Genomic DNA, 19,271 nt, shown 5'->3' with positions numbered 1-19,271 from the left:
GTCACATAGCTCATCCTCCTCCTTGTCTCTGCTCCAGGCTTCTCCTGAGGCTCTCGGGGTATTAGGAAGTTTTGCGGCCGAGAAACGGGGATCCAATAGCACGTCAGTGCCCTTTTCCTTGAGCAGCCTCTCAAGGCTCTGAACCTCATGGCCCTTTTCCACCCTGAGGAAGCTACACTTTTGGGAGGATCTGAGCAGCTAGGAGGGGTCTCAGCCCCACCTGCTCTGCCTCTGCTTACCTCCTCAGGCTGTGCCTTGGTTTCCTCATCCCACGGGATGGAATTGGCTGGAGGAGGCAAAGGATCCTCTCTCCACTGAAAATACGTGTGGGGTCGAGGGTGCACAAAGCAGTCACCAGCCTAACCCATCAGCTTCATATGCCAATTGAATAGGGAGGCCAGTGGTCAGAGTGGGCAGCATTCTCAGTCTAGGACAAGAGCCCTCTGTGTGGTCCTACAGCCCGCCCATCCCCCATTCCACAGCCTGCATTTTTCTGATGCTGGGATGTTGGGTCCAGGGGAATGCGGCCTCATTCAGCAGCCAGCAGAGAGGCCCATGGGATGGTGAGGCAGGCCCAGGCTTGTGTTGGGGCAGTTCCAGGTCATTCTTCTTTAGGTCTAGAGACAAACCCTTGGATTTCACCTCTCTTCTCAAGAACTGGGACGTAACCTGGGCCTGCTCAGCCTTTGAGTGACTATTTGACTTCTGCCAGCCAAGACTTCCTTGTTCACTCACCAAGAAAGTGGGCAGAGTTCTTAGAGGCCTCCCAGATCCATTGCAGGCGGTGCTGTGCTTTATGGTGGGTGTGAAATAGGTGAGGTTTGCCTCCACCTCCCACCTCCAAACCCTACGGGCCTTGGGTCTGATCCCTGGGGCTGGGTCTATGAACTGACATGACCCCCTCAACTCCAATCACCCTTGGTTTGGAATGGCCAAATTCTCTGGGCTTTCCCAAAGTAACACCTGCTTTACCTGATTCTGGAGCCGATCAACCTTGGTAGATAATAGAGCATCGTGATGCATCCTTGTCTCTTTGACCTAGAGAATTTGGTGGCCCTATTTCTGTGCCAGACCTTCTAGACAGGGAAGGTGTAGGCCCCAGGTCTCTCAGATGAGCCTGGTCACCAGCTCATTCTGAAGAATGGTGACCCTAGAGGTTGATCCAAGGGACCACTGCAGACTCCAGCATCACTCTGTCCCCATATTTTATGCAATCCTGGGAGTGGCCCCTCACTACTCACGCCTTTGTCTCATTTCCTTGCTTCCTTCTCTTTATCAGCTTCCCTTCTGCCTTTCTATGTGTTCTTTGCCCCATTGCCTGGAATCTCTCCTTCCCCTCAAGTCCTGACCCTGAGAACCTTCCAAGTATCTGCCCCTGTCCTCCGCTTCTCCCATATGTCACCCCTTCTCAGAGCCAAGGACTTGGCCTCAGTCCCTTTCTGTGGCTGCTTAGGGAACTCATGATTCATCCTCTTCATCTGGGCAGACTTCAGTCTCAGTGATGTTCCTATCAGAATTCTCTATCTTCCTTTCCCCTCCCACTGGGCCTAAGTATCTCCTCCTGACTTTTCTTGCCACCTGTGGTCCTGATGGTCTCTCTGCACATCCCATTAGCCACTGTGTCCATTGACTTTATAGTCCCTTTCTTCCACTGATATCCCCCTCTTCAGACTCCCCAGCTCAGCAGCTCACCTAGCATGTGCCCGGTCCTGGGGGTAGAAGAAAAATGCCCACTGGGGGACCCTGCCCCGGAGAGCTGATGTGTCCTCAGTCCTTAACTCCCTTCACTTGACTGGTTGCTGGGTGAGAGGGGTGCTGGGGCCTGCTTGGAGTGCAGTGGGGACTCTGAATATCACCTCCCAAGGAATCAGGCCCTGAGCCACTCAAGGGTTTCTGCCTTCTGGAAATTGGGGCCTCACATAACCAGCCTCCCTTATAAAAGGGTCTGGTGCTCTGACCTCAGGACAATGGAGGCACGTCCACCCTGAGGAGGACCCTTTGTTTTTCATCATCACTCATAGCAGAGACTCATCTAAGGGCAGAGAACTCCAAAGAGCTGATAACCTGGAGCTCATTTCTCTTGCTCTTTGGAGGGTATAAAACCAATTTTGTTTGTTTTTGCATTGATGAATTTGTTCTAATTTTCCCACTGAAAATAAAAATTAAGTTATTTACATGTCTACATTCATAACAAATGATTTTGATCCCTGAACTGGAGGTGGAGGGTATTGGGGGAGCTCCCCTGGGCTGAGTCCTCCGTTTTCCTTTCCTCTACCCAGACCACCCGATGAGCCACCTCTCAGCACTGACATTATCACTGCGGGTTTTCCCATTCTTGGCACCTTCACCCATTTAGGACTGGTGCAGGGGGTGGAGAGGCAGCCATCAGGAATGTCTGAAGTGACAAAGCTTCAGGTTGGACTTGAATTTCTTGTATCTGGGCTAATTAGTGTGGTGATGCATCCACCTATAAAAATTACAGAATGGCTCATCCAGGGACCGGGCATCTTTTGCTGGGAGCAGAAGGGAGGAGGGCTCTTCTCAGTGGCTCCAACAGACTCGGGCTCAGAGGGCCAGCCCCTCCTACTGTCTCCTGAGCCCGATTCTTCTTGGCCATCACCTCCCCCTTGCCCTATGGCGGCTATCACAGATCTCTCCTTTATGTACCGCTGGTTCAAGAACTGCAATGTGGTCCGCAACCTCTCAGACAAGTATGTCTTTATCACGGGCTGTGACTCGGGCTTTGGAAACCTCCTGGCCAGGCAGCTGGTTGATCGGGGCATGCGGGTGCTGGCTGCTTGCTTCACTGAGGAGGGAGCCCAGAAGCTTCAGCAGGATACCTCCTACCGGCTCCAGACCACCCTATTGGATGTCACCAAGACTGAGAGCATCAAGGCAGCAGCCCAGTGGGTGAGGGACCAAGTGGGCGAGCAAGGTGGGACAATTCCCATTCTTTGGATTTCTCAGTTTATCCTTTTCCTCTCTTTTTCCCACAGGCATCTGGGACAATTATCAAGGACTTTGTTCAGATGGGGTGGAAGAGGTGGTGTAGAGAAAGGGCCTGGGGCTGTAGTGGAATTGGAACTGTTGCCTGGTTTGGTCTGTCCACATGAAGAGGTGATTTCCCAAGGAAATATTCTCTCTGGGAAGCTCAGAGGGATGGTGGGGGTTGGGGGAGGTTGCACTAGGAGGTCAGAGAGGGAGCATGTGTTCTGTACGTCCAAACCTTTAAAGATAGCATTGCGGAGTTCCCGTCGTGGCTCAGCAGTTAACAAACCCAACCAGTGTCCATGAGGATTCGGGTTTGATCCCTGGCCTTGCTCAGTGGGTTAAGGATCTGGCGTTGCTGTGGCTGTGGCATAGGCTGGCGGCTGCAGCTCCGATTCAACCCCTAGCCTGGCAACTCCCATATGCCGTGGGTGCAGCCATAAAAAGACAAATAATAATAATAATAAAGACAGAGTTGCCTCTCTGAGACTTCAGTAGTCCTAACCATCAGCTATAGAAATGTGAGCACGTTTCCTATCAGAATCAGGCTTTGGGGGGGAGCACGAGGTTGAACTCCTTGAGTGGGGGTATTTGCGTTCCTTGACTGTGTCAGGCTAGATTGCAGGGTGGGGAGACCTGTCTTCTTCCTGACATCATGATGGATATTGGTTTGACCTGAGGTTAAGTGCCTGCATCAGAGTGGCTGATCTTATTGGGAAAGGAGGCCATGATCTAGGGCTGGACTAGGACTGCATGGGGACCCACCCAAGGAGCTTCCTGTACATAGGATGTGGGTGTAGGGAGGAACAGCATGGCTTAGTTTGTAGAAGCAGCAGCCTGGGGGAAGTCAGGACTCCTGAGGGAACTAATCTGGGGTCTGTGCACGTGGGTCAGGGTGGGAGAGCTCTGGGGCCCAGCAAGGCCAGATAGTAACTCCCTGCTTCATTTCCTCCTTGGCATTTACCACTATCCAAGAAACAATATATTTTACTTATTTATTGTCTATTGCTCCTGCTAGAATAAAGCTTCTAGGGGGTGTAGGGGTGGGTGAGACTTTTGTCTCTTTTATTTACAACATATTCTTAGTACTTACAACAGTGTCTGGCATCTAGTGAGGTGCTCAATAAATATTTGTCAGATGACCTAAGTAATGAATAATTCAGCAAGAGTGAGTTTCTGTCTTCAACAGGCTGCCTCCGCCCAATGCCCTACATTCAACCTTGAGCCACTTGTGTTAATGACTCACAGGGCATATTAGTTTCCTATTGCTGCTGTAATAAATTCACATAAACTGAGTGGCCTAAAACAGCACAAATTTATTATCATATAGTTCTGGAAGTCAGAAGTCCAAAATGAGTCTCACTGGGCTAAAATCAAGCCTTTTCCAGCTTCCAGAGGCCGCCTGTATTCCTTGACTCATGAGCCTTTTCATCTCCAAAGCCAGCAAGGTCAGGTCAAGTCCTTTCCATGCTGCCATCTCTCTGGGTCTCTGTCTTCTGGCTGACCTCTTCCACTTAGAAGGAACTTTGTGATTATATTGGGCTCACCAGGCTAATCCAGTATAATTTCCCCATTTTAAAGTCAGTTGATTAAAATTTAAATTTAATCCGCTACCTTAATTCTTCTTTCCCATGTAATCCACCATATTCACAGGTTCTGGGAATTAGTATGGGGACATCTCTGAGGGGCCATTGGACAACATCTTTGGTCTAAGAAGCACTGGGAAATGGGGGGGTAAGGGGTCCTTGCATGCTTTCTTGTTGCCCCTGAGAGTCTCTGGACATGCAAGTTGGCATGGCCCTTAAAGCTTTTCATACTGCTCCGAAAGTTCTTTAGCCGCCCTTTGCAGGGGGAAAAAAAAAAAAAAAAATTAAGGTTGTCCTGGTTCACCAGCAGGCAAAGCTATTTACCTGGGATGATCGGAGGTAGCAGCGAGTGTACATCCCTTCTCCACAGAGAGAGAGCACTTGGGTTTTACAGTCTTTAGGTCTCAGGAGCTCATTTTATCCATGGTAAGATAAGAAAGTTTCCTCTAGCCAGGAAGATTCTGAGTCCTGCCAGCCAGTTGTTCTCCTGGGGTCTCCAACTGGAGAGGGGTAGGAAGATAGAGTGTGAACACAGCTTGCCTGGGGACCCCAGACCTAGGGGAAGAGGTGGTCCATGATTGGTGTTTACATCCAGACCTGCTCATGTGTGCCTGGAAGAGTATTTTCAGGCTACAGAGGGCAAGATGGGGTAGTGGGATGGAGGGAGGGGAAGGGAAGGAGCCCCAAGCACCAATGGAATTTTACTTGGAAGCTCAATATGTAAATCAAATGAAAGTTGAGGTTCTCCTGCACCTCCCTCCCTTAGTGGGTTCTGGGGTTCAGCCTGGAAAGCTCTCAGGATTGCAAACCACAGGCTGGAGACCATTGTTTGAATATAGTCAACAAAGAACATGAGACCCAGGGAAAGAAAATGACTTGTCCAATGCTGGAGGTGGAACCAGGACTAGAACTTGAGCCTCTTCAAGCCTAGCCCCTGCAGAGTCGAATGACAATACGTAGCATTCTCTCAACTCAATTTAATTATCTCGAAGAGCCCTTTTCACATTTTTCCAAAATTATTTTATTTAAATGTTTTATATATTTCTTTATAAATATTATTTGTATCTTTTCTGATTTGTGAGTTCCTTGAGGGATAATACTTTGTTCATTTTATGTCTCTAGCACCTTCCTCTGTAACTGACAGGTGCATGAATGAATGAATGTATCAGTGAATGAATGGATGTATGAATGAATGAATAGAATGATTTTGATAATGTGTGAAGGAGAGTTGGTTTCTTTTTTTTTTTTTTTTTTTTGGTCTTTTTAGGGCCACACCTAGGGCATGTGGAAGTTCCCTAGCCAGGGGTCCAATAGGAGCTGTAGCTGCTGGCTTATGCCACAGCCACAGCAATGAGGGATCCGAGCCACAACCATGACCTACACCACAGCTAATGTCAATGCCAGATCCTTAACTCACTGAGCAGGGCCAGGGATCACACCCACGTCCTCATGGATACTAGTTGGGTTCGTTAACTGCTAAGCTACAACAGGAACCCCAGAGTTGGTTACTTATACTTAGGTGAACTGAGAAGGGGCAGCATGATGGCAGAAGGAATTGAAACATTAATTCATTGGTATGAAAATGAGCGCTCTTTTCCCAGAGCTAATAGCTTAGATGCGATTAGCTAAAGCCTGCATTGTAGCTAGTGCAGGGCTCAGCTCTTGGCAGACTATGTGAATCAGCAAAAGTGCCCCTTTAGGGGAGACCAGAAGTAAAGGCACATGTTCCTTTGGGCTGTCATAAATCCCCATCCCACACCCCCAGCCTGGCTGTCATGGGCTTTATGAACATGCTCAACCATCCTCAGCTACCCTGAGCTGGTGGGTGGTAAACCCTGATGCTTTTCCAGCAACACTGCTGATTTCTACCTGGTTCTCTCTCCCTCTTTCTCACCCCCAGGCCTCTGGGCCCTGGTGAACAATGCTGGTGTGGGCCTGCCCAGTGGCCCCAATGAATGGCTGACCAAGGAAGACTTTGTGAAGGTGATCAATGTGAACCTGGTGGGACTGATTGAAGTGACCCTCCATATGCTGCCCATGGTCAAGAAAGCCCGGGGCAGGGTTGTCAACATGTCCAGCAGTGGTGGCCGTGTAGCTGTCATTGGTGGTGGCTACTGTGTCTCCAAGTTTGGTGTCGAGGCCTTCTCTGACAGCATCAGGTGACTGGGCCTAGGTGCCAAACCACTCAGGGTGGGAGTTCTGGTGGTTTCACCTCAGAAAGAGAGGGCTGGTAGGGCTTCCCTGTGGGCAGGGGAGTTCTGGAGGGAAGATGCTACAATAGCAGCAGGAGGAAGTCTAGCCTTCCGGGGGTTTTCCCCAAGGACCCAGAGAATAAGAGCTAAGGAGAAGAGGTGGGGTAGTTTTAAGCAGCCTTCCCTTGAGCTGATCCAGATAAGCAACACCCTCTTCAGGCCTGTGGGAGCAGGAGGTCAAGTCCCCCAAACAGAGAGGCCTGGGGGCAGACGTGCTGTGGGCCACCTGCAAAGGAGGGTGCAAGCCTTGCATAGACCCCTTTACTCCTCTGCCACCTGGGTGCTGGGGTGGGGCTAAGTAGGAGGGATCTGGTGAGAGCAAGGCTTTGGTCTAGATTCTTCCACGACTTCCTCGCAGCTGGGCTTACCTAATGTGAATTACTCAGAGAGGCTTGGGAAATGGCTTATTTGCATGAAAGAAGTGCTGGGCCTGGCGCAGGGGTGGGGTGCACACCTCCAGGTTCCTGATCTCCAAAGGGAGAATGGCTCCTCTAGAGGTGTCAGAGGGGACTTTCTCTGAGGATCCTTTGTCATCGTGGGGTCTGAATACAGCTGTTCTTTTCCAGGCGTGAGCTCCACTATTTCGGGGTGAAAGTCAGCATCATTGAGCCGGGCAACTACCGGACATCCATTCTGGGCAAGGAGAGCTTGGAGATGCGCATGCGCAAGATGTGGGCGCGGCTGCCTCAGGAGACCCGCGATAGCTATGGAGAAGAGTACTTCCATATCTGTGAGTTACCCCCGGTGGAAAAGGGGTCTCACAGAGGGACGGGGAGGTCTTGGGAATCACTGACCGCTTCCATTTTACACACGATGGGATGGAGGTTCGGAGAGATTATGGGTCTAAAGCCTTAGAGCTGGTAGCAGAGCTGGGGTTTGAGAACTGCCGGAGTGGCAGAATCGTAGCTTCGGGGAGATGGGGCTGTTAGGAGAAATGCTGTCCAGGGATGCGACCCACCCCTGGCACCTGCCTCCCGCCTAAACATCAGTACGCAGGTGAGTCAGGTGAAAATGCACTGACGTGAGTACAGAGAAATTATTAAGAGCACAGCTGCTTAAGCCAGACTGCTTGGGTTTGAATCCTAGCTTTGCCACTTACCGGCTTGGAAACTATGGGAGTGTTACCTAATTGCCTTATTCCTCAGTTTCCTCATCTATTAAATGGAGCTGATGATAGTGCCTACCTCACAGGACTGCTGTGAGTATTAATATCTGTGAACTATCTCACAAATGCTTGTTAAATCAGTAAAGAGGAAAAGAAGCACACAAGTATTTAAAAGAGGCTCCAGGCAGCCCTTTTCTTGAGCTAAGGGTCTCCGGTGTGTCTCAGGTGTTTTTGGAGCATAGAGGAGAGACATCACAGCTGTTTACTCTACTGTTCCAAAATTGTGTTCAGGTTCTTCCAGTTTGAGGGATGAGTGGGACCCTGGCATTTGGGATGGCCTGCAAGTGCAGTGGAGGAGAGATTGGCCAAAAGACCTGGTGCAGCAACTTGTGGTAGGAGAGTGAGGCCCACTCTGAGGACAGAATGCCCCGCATTCACTTGGAGCATCTAATTCCAAAGCTGAGCCAGTTGGTTTCAAGAGAGGATGATCCATGGTAATTCCTGGTTCTCTCCATTTCTCTGGTGCCAGGTGCCTGGAAGGAGAGCAGCCCAAGCCACCCTTACAGCTGCCCTGTATGGAGCAGAAAGATGGGGCTGGTACTTTGCTAGCTCAGGAGGTTCCCTTAGGCTGGAGTGAAACAGCCTGGCCCTCAGCCCTGTCCTACTCCCTTTGGGCCTCAGTGGCCTAGTCTCACTTATCCTTGACCCAGATTTTTTTTCCTTTTTCTTTTACTTGGCTTCCATGAACATCCCTGAGAGACACTTTCCTGTTGTGGTTAAGCTCTTAGACTCTGAAAGTAGGCTGCCCAAGTGTAACTTTCAGCTCTCCTGCTTGCCTTGGTCCAGTTACTCAGTTTTCTCATCTGTAATGGGTTATGAGAATTTAATGTGTTAATATATAAAAAGTGCTTAGAATATTATCTGCTTCCTGGTAAGAACAATTTGATTGAAAAGTGTTTTTTTAATCCTTCCTTAGAGCATGGCCTCCTTTTCTCTATTACACTGTATCTGCAAGCTCTAAGTTCTTGTGTTGCAAAGAAAGAGTCTTAGCTAGTAATCATCCAAAATCCAAAGTGGTAAATTTAAAAAATATACCCAGAAACTCTGGAAGGGCTAAGGTTAATCACTCAATCAAATTCATGGGGAGTTCCTGTCGTGGCACAGTGGTTAACGAATCCGACTAGGAACCATGAGGTTGCGGGTTCGATCCCTGCCCTTGCTCAGTAGGCTAACGATCCGGCGTTGCCGTGAGCTGTGGTGTAGGTTGCAGACACGGCTCGGATCCTGCGTTGCTGTGGCTCTGGCGTAGGCCGGCAGCTACAGCTCCGATTCGACCCCTGGCCTGGGAACCTCCATATGCCGCGGGAGCGGCCCAAGAAAAGGCAAAAAGACCAAAAAAAAAAAAAAAAAAATTCATGGCCGTTATCTAACTGTAGGGGGAGGTCTTATTTTAGTGAATGCTCTCCTGGACCTCATACATCAACAGAGTAAAAAGTCAAGCCGCCAAAACCATGACAGCCATTTATTCGCTTAATACACATTTTATTGAGAGCCTACCACACACCAGCCACTGGGTAGGGCTGGGGCTGAAAGTGGCCAAAGCAGCAAGGTACACAGATGGCTGCCTGTAGCTTGAGGTCCAGTTGGAGGAAATGGATCTTAATAAAAATTCACGTTTTATGACAAATGTGGATAATACCATGGAGAGAAACATAGGGCCATGAAAAGAAGAATGGAGTTGGGAGTGAAGCCCCAGCTTCGATTATGGCGTAGGGAGGGCCACTCTGAATTGACTTTGGGGAAGAGTAAGTTAGGCATTTTTGGCAAGTGGAAAGTGGAGATAGGCAGGAAAATTTTTCCAGGAAGGCCTTGAGGCAGGAAACTATAGGAATTTTTAAAGACGATGGGGAGCAGTGTGGGGGCAGAGAGGAGACAGAGGATAAATTAGAGCATGAAAGCACACTGAGGATAAAGGCTGTGATCTGATTCGTGATCGGAAAGACTGCTCTCTGGTTGCCGCAGTATTCCAGGTTAGCCGCATTTGAAGTGTGGCCGGGAAAGAAGTGGAGGAGATGGAAAGAAGTTGATAGATGCCGAGTGTATATTAGACCTGCTGGTCCTGGGAGAGAGAGGAAGTCATCCTGGATGAATACTAGGTTTAATTTGAGAAAGCCGGTAGACGGAGGCATCATTCATTCACTGATTTAGGGAAGAGTCAGGGAGAAGTATACCTTGGAGAAAGTAATCTTTTAGTTCTGGACATATTAGAACTCTGTGAGGAGAAAAAAGTCCTGAGGATCAGTTAGGGCTTTCTTAGTTACAAGTGATAGAAAATCCAACCCAAATTATTTAAGCATAAAAGGAATTTCTTTTTTTTTCATTTTTAAAAGTTTTATTGAAGTATAGTTGATTTACAAGGTTGTAATAATTTCTGCTGTACAGCAAAGTGATTCAGTTATACATGTACACACGTTCATTCTCTTTCAGATTCTTCTCCCACATAGATTATAACAGTATATCAGGTAGAGTTCTATACAGCAGGTACCCATTGACCAGTCATTCCATATACCTCAGTGTGCAGATGTCAATCCCAAGCCCCCAGTTCATCCCTCCCCCTCCACCTGTCCCCTTTGGTAACTATACATTTTTCAAAGTCTGAGAGTCTGCTTCTATTCTGCAAATAAGTTCATTTGTATCCTTTTTTTTAAAGATTCCACATATAAGTGATATATGATGTTCGTCTTTTTTTTTTTTTTTTTTTTTTTTTGTCCTTTTTGTCTATTTAGGGCCACACCTGCAGCATATGGAGTTTCTCTGGCTAGGGGTTAAATTGGAGCTGTAGCTGCCGCCCTACACCAAAGACACAGCAGTGCCAGATTTGAGCTGCGTCTGCAACCTACACCAAAGCTCAAAGCAATGCCGGATCCTTAATCCACTGAGCGAGGCCAGGGGTTGAACCCATGTCCTCATGGACACTAGTTGGGTTCATTAACCACTGAGCTACAGTGGGAACTCCTGATGTTTGTCTTTCACTTCTAGCTTCACTTAGTATGATAATCTCCAGGTCCATTCATGACATTATTTCATTCCTTTTTATGGTTGAGTAATATTCCATTTTATATATGTACCACATCTTCTTTATCCATTCCTCTGTTGGTGCACATTTAGGTTGCTTCCATGTCTTGGCTGTTGTTAATAGTGCTGCAGTGAACATTGGGGTGCATGCATCTTTTCAAATTATGGTTTTCTCTGGATAGATGTTCAGGAATGGGATTGCTGGACAGTATAATAGTTCCATTTTTAGTTCTTTGAGAAAACTCCATACTGATTCCCATAGTGGTTGCATTATATTCCCACCAACAATATAAGAGAGTTCCCAGAAAAGGAACTTCTTCATGCTTATTACTAAAAAAATTTAAGGATACGGACTTCAGGCACAGCCTGATCCAGTCCATACATGATGTTGTTAGGACCTGCTTTAACTCTATTCTTTTTTTTTTTTCAGTACTTACAGATTTATTCAGGCCTATTAAAGGCCTTAAAACAACCAAGAATCGTAATAAGTATTTGAACAGAGAGCAGGGTATTCCAAATGCTAAATAAATCATTAGAATCAGAGCTAGTACACCAGCTGTATTAACCTATGTGAGTGCCCTTTATCCTGTACTCAATCTGTTGACACTTGCCCTTTACAGTCCAGCCACAGTAAACCTTTCACTAGTTGAGGAAATCTCTATTTTCATTTCAAATCACCGTATTTCTTGGTTCTAGTTTCTTTTCCTTTCTTTTCTATTGAATCTGCTGCATGTGGAAATTCCTGGGCCAGGAATTGAACTTGTGCTGCAGTTGTGACCTACACCATGGCTTTGGCAAAGGGAACTTCCTTTCTTTTTTTTTTTCTTTTTAGGGCCGCACCTGTGGCATATGAAAGCTCCCAAGCTAGGGGTCGAATCAGAGCCTACGCCACAGCCATAGCAATGTGATGGGATCCAACCTGCATCTACGACCTACACCACAGCTCATGGCAACTCCAGAACCTTAACCCACTGAGTGGGGCCAGGGATCGAACTCACATCCTCATGGATGCTAGTCAGGTTTGTAACCTGGTGAGCCACAACAGGAAATACCACCCCCTCTTTTTTTTGGTTCTGCTGCTTTTCTCTTGGCTTCAGTCTCACAGGCTGTGGGGTCACATGGCTGCAACACCTTCTCATTGCCTCCTAGGATCGTCCTTTCCAATGGTTCCCCCAAAAGGTGGGTCAGTGACTTGGTGGGCCAGTGATGGCAGGAACAGAGGGAATCACAGGGTGTACCCAACCTTGAGCCCATCACTGTGCCCAGGAGAATATGATCTGATTGACTCAGGTTTGGTCATGTGGAAAGAATGATCCAAATTATTTATGAAGCCATGATGAGGCTAGGGTGAAGCAGATTCAGCTATTGTCTGAAAACCTCACAAAGGCATTTGCTAAGTAAGGTAGCTCAATGCAAGCAGAAGTTATAGAGTCTTCAGTGTGGTCCATAAAAGAATATGTAGAAAGGCAAACTTCCTCTAAAAACCACTGTCGAAAAGCTGATTTTGTTCTTCCAATGAATAGTAACGGTTGGATTTATAAAATACCGTAGGCTGATTTCATTTTCTCCTGAAATTATCCACTCCATGATTCCAGGGGAAATTTTTCAGACAGGCACTTGACTACATTTAGATGAAAAATTTTCCAGGCAACTGGTTGTGGTTCCCTCTGCCTTGGGAGCCCCATGGGGCAGCAACTGTGCCCTTGCTCTCTAGCATCTTACACAGTATCAGGCTTTTTCACTAAATACTTGATGAATTTTTTAAAATGCAAATGCTGTTCTTTACACTTTACAATGGTAGAAGACAGAAAGATGGCTTAAGTCCTTCTCTGGTTGATTATTCCCATGCAGGGAACAGAAAGTACATACATGAAGGGTAACTTGAATTTCTTTTGCCATCCTGCCTGACTTCTCAATGACAGGTGGCAATTTGAAGGTTACATAACCAGAGTGTACCTTGTCTCATTTTATTGCTACATGTGTATAAGCAGGTCAATCTGGTCACTGCAAGCTTTGGCTTTTATTTATTTATTTTTTTGCTTTTTAGGGCTGCACCAACAGCATATGGAAGTTCCCAGGCTAGGGGTCGAATCAGAGCTACTGCTTCCAGCCTACATCACAGCTGCAGCAACCCAGAATCCAAGTTGTATTTGCAACCTACACCATAGCTCACGGCAACACCGGATCCTTAACCCATTGAGGGAGGCCAGGGATAGAACTCTAGTCTTCATGGATACTAGTCAGATTTGTTTCCACTGAACCATGATGGGAACTCCCTGGCCTTTATTTTTATTTTTATTTATTTTTATTTTTTTGTCTTTTTTCCATTTCTTGGGCCGCTCCCACGGCATATGGAGGTTCCCAGGCTAGAGGTCTAATCGGAGCTGTGGCTGCTGGCCTATGCCAGAGCCACAGCAACGCGGGATCCGAGCCGCATCTGTGACCTACACCACAGCTCACGGCAAAGCCGGATCCTTAACACACTGAGCAAGGCCAGGGATCAAACCTGCCACCTCATGGTTCTTAGTCGGATTCGTTAACCACTTCGCCACGATGGGAACTCCCCTGGCCTTTATTTTTATTTGTATTTTATTCGTTTGTTTGTTTGACTGCCTGCCCATTCACCTCTTCCAAGCTCAGTCTTTTGCAAACCAAACAGGCATACATCCTTCCAGGAAGGACACTGAACAAAGGGTAATATGCCAAATCTCAAATAGAACAGTTCATGCCCTTTGATACAGTGATGTTGTAAAGACAAACATAAACCCTTAATGTTCCCTTATCTGTAGATTTATTTCCATGCTATGAAACTGTTTCATAACTGAACTGTTTCTAAAGCTATGTAGAGCTGGCCTATGACATAATTATCATAATATGGCCGTCTTTCTTTCTTTCTTTTTGTCTTTTTGTCTTTGGGCCGAACCCATGACATATGGAGGATCCCAGGCTAGGGGTCTAATTGGAGCTGTAGCTGCCGACCTACACCACAGCCACAGCAATGCCAGAACTGAGCCACATCTGCAACCTACACCACAGCTCACGGCAATGCTGGATCCTTAACCCACTGAGCGAGGCCAGGGATCAAACTCGCAACCTCGTGGTTCCTAGTCGGATTCGTTTCCGCTGTGCCATGACAGGAACTCCCCCATCTTTCTTACAGTGTTTAATGCTCTGTAACTTAACTACAGTAGTGTTGAATATTGAAGTATAAATATATTTATTATAGTAACAAAAAATATTTCCAAGTAATCATACTTTAATTTTCACTTCAGTTTTATTGCTGTTTACTTGGATACAAGATACACAGATGAGACAAAAATCTCTGGGAGTCTAGCAGGGGAGATCTGAAAGCAAATACCACACCACGTGCATAGTTGTGCTCCATCATTCATGCATACAAAGCAATGGTACAGGGATTTAACTCTGCTGTCACAAAAGCCTTCACAGAAATGACCACTGGGGCATTAGTGAGTTTTGAAGAATGAATAGGAGTTCACCAAAAGGGAAAATAATAGCAGGTGTTTCCCACAGAGGGAGGACTATGAGCAGCAGTTTGGAGATCTGACAGCACTATATGTTTTCAAAGGCAAGATGGATTTAGGATGTAGATGATAACGATCCCTCTAACCAGGTTACACAACTCTCTCAACTTCATTTTCTTCATGATAAAGTATAATAATTCCCTTCTTGTGGGTTGTTAGGAGAATTAAACAAGAATGTACTCAGCTCAGCCACAGAAGGGCTCAACAAACGTTAGCCATGACATATGACTAGCATGGCTTAAGTGAACAGTGAAGGGGTGGGGGATGGGGAGGAAGCCAGGAGATTTTTGAGTCAGATCATAATAGGCTTCGATGGCTCCACTAAGCATGGCTCTCATTCTGAAGGCTTTTGGAGAGTCTTTTAAAAGGCTCTGCAGGAACTCCTGTCGTGGCTCAGTGGTTAACGAATCTGACTAGGAACAATGAGGTTGTGGGTTCGATCCCTGGCCTTGTTCAGTGGGTTAAAGATCCAGTGTTGCCGTGAGCTGTGGCATAGGTTGAAGACACAGCTCGGATGCCGCGTTGCGTGGCTCTGACCTAGGCCGGTAGCTACAGCTCCGATTGGATTCCTGGGAACCTCCATGTGCCTCGGGTGTGGCCCTAGAAAAGACAAAACACAGAAGAAGAAAAAAAAAAAAAGCCTCTGCAGTGACCTGATTGTGTGCTGTGGGAATGAAGGTGGAGACTTGGGACCAGCTTGGAGGCAACTGCCGAAACACAGTGAAAAGATGACAAAGGCATGAAGTTAAAATCCTTGGTGGTTGTGGGAAGTATGTGTCTATGTGGGATAGTGTTTGGCCATGGAGACAGACTGAAGAAACATTTAGGAGTGGTCATGCAGCTCCACTGGACACAAACTCCTGTAAGTTATTGTGGCCAACAGAAAAGGCCCCTGGCTTGTGAACTCCAGGACTAGGTCAGGTATCTTGGAGTGATTTTTAGCTATACCCAAAATAGAACCATATTGGAAATGTTTAGTTAATAGCAACCTAACATAGGCACATTCTGGAAGAAGCAGCACACCCAGTCACCAGGACAGGCATGTGAACAGGACGCAGTGTTCTGGTCTTCACAGGCCTGGAATTGAGCCTCAATATGGCTTGGTTAGCATGTTTCAGAACAGTATAGCCACCTGTTAGCATTCATTATCTCAGCCCCTCTGGGGAAGTCCCTTTAGTCCCATTTCTTTCTAGGGTAGGATCAGGACTCTTGGATCCTACTAAGTGCCAAAGCCTGGTACCTGCTGTTTTATAGGCTTTTTGTTTCGTTTGTTTTGGCTTAATTCTCAGAATAGCACAAACATTTCTTGGATGCCTGAAAACTAAGCCCACACGTCCTTCCTCACTGTCCAGGAGAGTGACAGGGGCTTCCTCACGGTCTTCTCACTCTTCTAGCAGCGTTCCCAGCACAAAGCGAGGGCACAATAAATATTTGAGAGAACAAGGAAAGAATGTGCCTTAGACTGTTTCCAGGTCTCAGGTAGCTTCTGCCACCCCACTGCCTCTGCAGGTCCATCCGGTCTTACAGAGCCTAGTTCCAAAGCCATCTGCTCCTGCCAGCATGCCCTGCCCTCGTCAGCCCGCACAGCCTTCCCTGGCTTAGAGGGATCTGTAATCCCAAGCTTCTTGAGTCCTTTGACACTCGCCTCCCTGCCTGGGACCTACTGGGGGCAGACCCCGTGTCAGAGCCAAGGACAGAACACAGAGCGTTGGATTCCTAGGGCATTATTGCTCTATAGACAGTCTGGCTTTAAGTCAGCCTGGCTCTTTTTGGTACCCCAAAGTGTTGTCTGCCTTTTTTTTTTTTTTTCTGTGATAGTTTTCTCTCTAGGAAACAGAAGAGGTATTCCATGGAGGCAGGGTGGGTTGTGTGTGTGTGAAGGATATTTGATGACATTGTCCTGCCCTCATCAACCACCTACCAATGTCCTACACAGAGGGGATGCGTTCTCTGCCTTCTTGGACCTTCCCCAAAGTCAGGCCAGCTTGATCTCCCTCTTTGTTTTCAAGTTCTAATCCCTTATCATGAAGCTGACTCTTAGGCACCACTTCCTCCACACAGTTCTTAGGGTGTTCATTGAGTTCTTGGGGTACTCATTGAAGTGTGTGTCCCCACTGAGCTGCCCCATCCCAAAGTTCTGGGGTGAGGGTGCAGATCAGGACCTTGTAAACTGTGTGGTTTGTCTCATATTTGTATTTTGAGCTACTGCAGACTTGGACCCATCTCCACACCCATATGCAAATGCTAACAGAGTAGCCCTCACATTTGTTGGAGCCTTACGAGGTGCCTGTCTATGCCTAAGCTCATCTGAGCACCATAATGACTTGATGACCAAAGCATAGGCACTGTTACTATTTTTATTGTCTTTTTGTTGTTGTTGTTGTCTTTTTAGGGCCACACCCGTGGCATATGGAGGTTCCCAGGCTAGGGGTCCAATCAGAGCTGTAGCCACTGGCCTATGCCAGAGCCACAGCATCACAGGATTGAGCGCATCTATGACCTACACCACAGCTCATGGCAACACTGGATCCTTAACCCACTGAGCGAGGCCAGGGATAGAACCCACAACCTCATGGTTCCTAGTCGGATTCGTTAACCACTGAGTCACAATGGGAACTCCAATTTTTTTTTTTTGCCTTTTAAAAAATTTTAATTATAGTTGATTTACAATGTTCCGTCAATTTCTGCTGTACAGCAAAGTGACCCAGTTATATATACATTCTTTTTCTAACATTATCCTCCATCATGTTCTGTTACAAGTGATTGAATATAGTTCCCTGTGCTATGCAGCAGGACCTCATTGCTTATCCACGCCAAATGCAATAGTATATAAACTTGTTTTCTGTCTTCTCCTCCTCTGCTGTCTACTTTGCTATTGTTTATCTTTATTACTCTCTGGCCAGGTTATTATTATCCCCATTTTACAGATGATGACAGTTTAAGCTCAAGGTCCCACAACTAATGGCAGAACTGGGCACAGTTCTTCTCATTGCTATAATAATGCAATAGTAGGAATTCAGTACACAATGCAGAAATTCATAAAGAGAAGACTGTTTATAGGGTGTTTGTTTAAGGGACAATCTGTAGATTGTGAGATCAGCCGGAAATGTTAGATCAGTGAGCTGATGGAAAGGGAGCTTGGATGGAATTCAGAAGAAAACATCTTTAATGAAGACTAATAGAACCTTTGATTTTTTTTTCCCTCTCTTGCACCCTCAACCAGATACTGACAAGTTAAAGAACATGATGCAGTTGGCAGAGCCAAGGATCCGTGATGTCACCAATAGCATGGAACATGCCATTGTTTCCCGGAGCCCTCGCATCCGCTACAACCCTGGCCTGGATGCCAAACTCCTCTACATTCCCTTGGCTAAATTGCCCACCCCTGTGACAGATTTCATCCTGAGCCGGTACCTTCCAAGGCCAGCAGACAGTGTCTGAACTGGGGAAGCCCAAGGGGTGGTCAGTGGAGTGTAGAGGAGGGGAGTTAGAGAAGGCATCATGGGGTCACAAGAGGGGAGATCAGATGTTCTGGGGGCACCTTGCTTGGTTGACACCCTTCCCAGCACTAGTGAATTTATGAGTAACTTCTAATAGGAAATGAGTGCCTCTTCCCAATCACTGGGGCCTCACAGAAATCTGAGGTGGCCTTTGCAGGTTCAAAGACCCATAACCTAACCCTAAGAACATCTGTCACCCGGTCAAGATGGCTTTTTCTGGACCTGGGAAAGTCAAGGAGAGGAAAACTAGCTCCTGCTGAATCATGAGCCTCCCTCAGTTATCACCACCACTGGGAAATTCTGTGGGATAATCTAGCCCATAGGAGAACTCAACCACTTTGCTGTTGTGCCTCTAAATATGCATTTACCTCATTCACATAACCCATTATTTGGAGTTTGTAGTAGGGCAGACAGGGAGTGCAGGATTGTATCAGGCAAAAGTTTATAATAATATTTTTTCTCTCTTTTATGGATTGCTCTATCCATAGGTGATTGGGACTCACATGAAATAACATTCATTCATTTAATCACTGTTGATTAATTCTTCAAATATTTATTGAGTGCCTACCCTAGACTAGGCACTGTGTAGGTGCTGGAAGGATACAGATATGATTAAATCATGGTCTTGATTTTTTACTCTTTATTTTGTGGTTTTGTTTTTTATCACAATATCTAGTAGCAGAGATAGAGCAGTGATAGCAGAAACGGAAATCAGAAAATCAAATTTTTAGAGCTTGAGGAACCCTAGAGGCCCTCTAATTCAGTGGTTCCCCAACTTGGCTGTGTATTGCAACCACCTGGTTAATTAAAATACAGGTTCTTGGGCCTCAGTGTTAGAAAATTTGATTCATTAGGTTTGGGAAGGGCCTAGAAATATCTATTTGTAACAAGGACCTAGATGATTCTGATGCATCTGTGTCCTTGGAAGCTGCTGATATTTCCATAGGGGTAACTAATGCCCAGAGGAGGAAGTGACTCACCCCAGGCTCCCCAGCATAGTGGCTGCAACAGAACTCAGATGTTCAGATTCCTAGACTAGGATTTTAGTTATAGGAGAATAAATTTCTGAAATTAATAACATTTTCAAAAAAGTCATGGAACAAACTTATTTTTTTTTAAAGCCTTAAACTTCTGAACCATATGAGGCTCTACTGAAAAGATTTTTTTTTTTTTGATCTTGAAGAATAGTCAGGTAATAAAGGTCAAATGTGAATTTTTAAAAA

At 46.5% G+C, this 19,271-nt stretch overlaps 1 protein-coding gene across 3 annotated transcripts; it reads left to right on the top strand.

Moving 5' to 3' along the window:
• The first annotated feature begins 42 nt into the window (after positions 1-42).
• On the top strand, positions 43-18,691 carry SDR9C7 (short chain dehydrogenase/reductase family 9C member 7). 3 transcript variants are annotated; one of them, XR_014803393.1, is made up of 4 exons: positions 43-2,910; positions 2,997-3,117; positions 6,475-6,733; positions 7,393-7,556. XR_014803393.1 is itself a non-coding variant. In XM_003355478.5 (4 exons), the coding sequence occupies exons 1-4, from the start codon at positions 2,392-2,394 to the stop codon at positions 17,987-17,989; spliced, it is 1,185 nt and encodes a 394-aa protein (XP_003355526.4). In that variant the 5' UTR covers positions 2,259-2,391; the 3' UTR covers positions 17,990-18,691. The 3 variants fall into 3 exon arrangements, 2 of the variants coding, with proteins under 2 accessions (XP_084812235.1, XP_003355526.4); XM_003355478.5 differs by lacking the exon at positions 2,997-3,117 and adding an exon at positions 17,772-18,691 and having other exon boundaries at positions 2,259-2,935; XM_084956109.1 differs by lacking the exon at positions 7,393-7,556 and having other exon boundaries at positions 2,256-2,906; positions 6,475-6,611.
• The last annotated feature ends 580 nt before the right edge of the window (positions 18,692-19,271 follow it).

This window comes from Sus scrofa, chromosome 5 (genome assembly GCF_054392235.1).
Source record: "Sus scrofa isolate SSC_HxYL_T2T_F1_AM1 chromosome 5, Sscrofa_HxYL_maternal_Yorkshire_Landrace_v2.0, whole genome shotgun sequence".
Classification (NCBI taxonomy): Eukaryota; Metazoa; Chordata; class Mammalia; order Artiodactyla; family Suidae; genus Sus; species Sus scrofa.
This window is presented reverse-complemented; position numbering and strand designations above follow the sequence as displayed.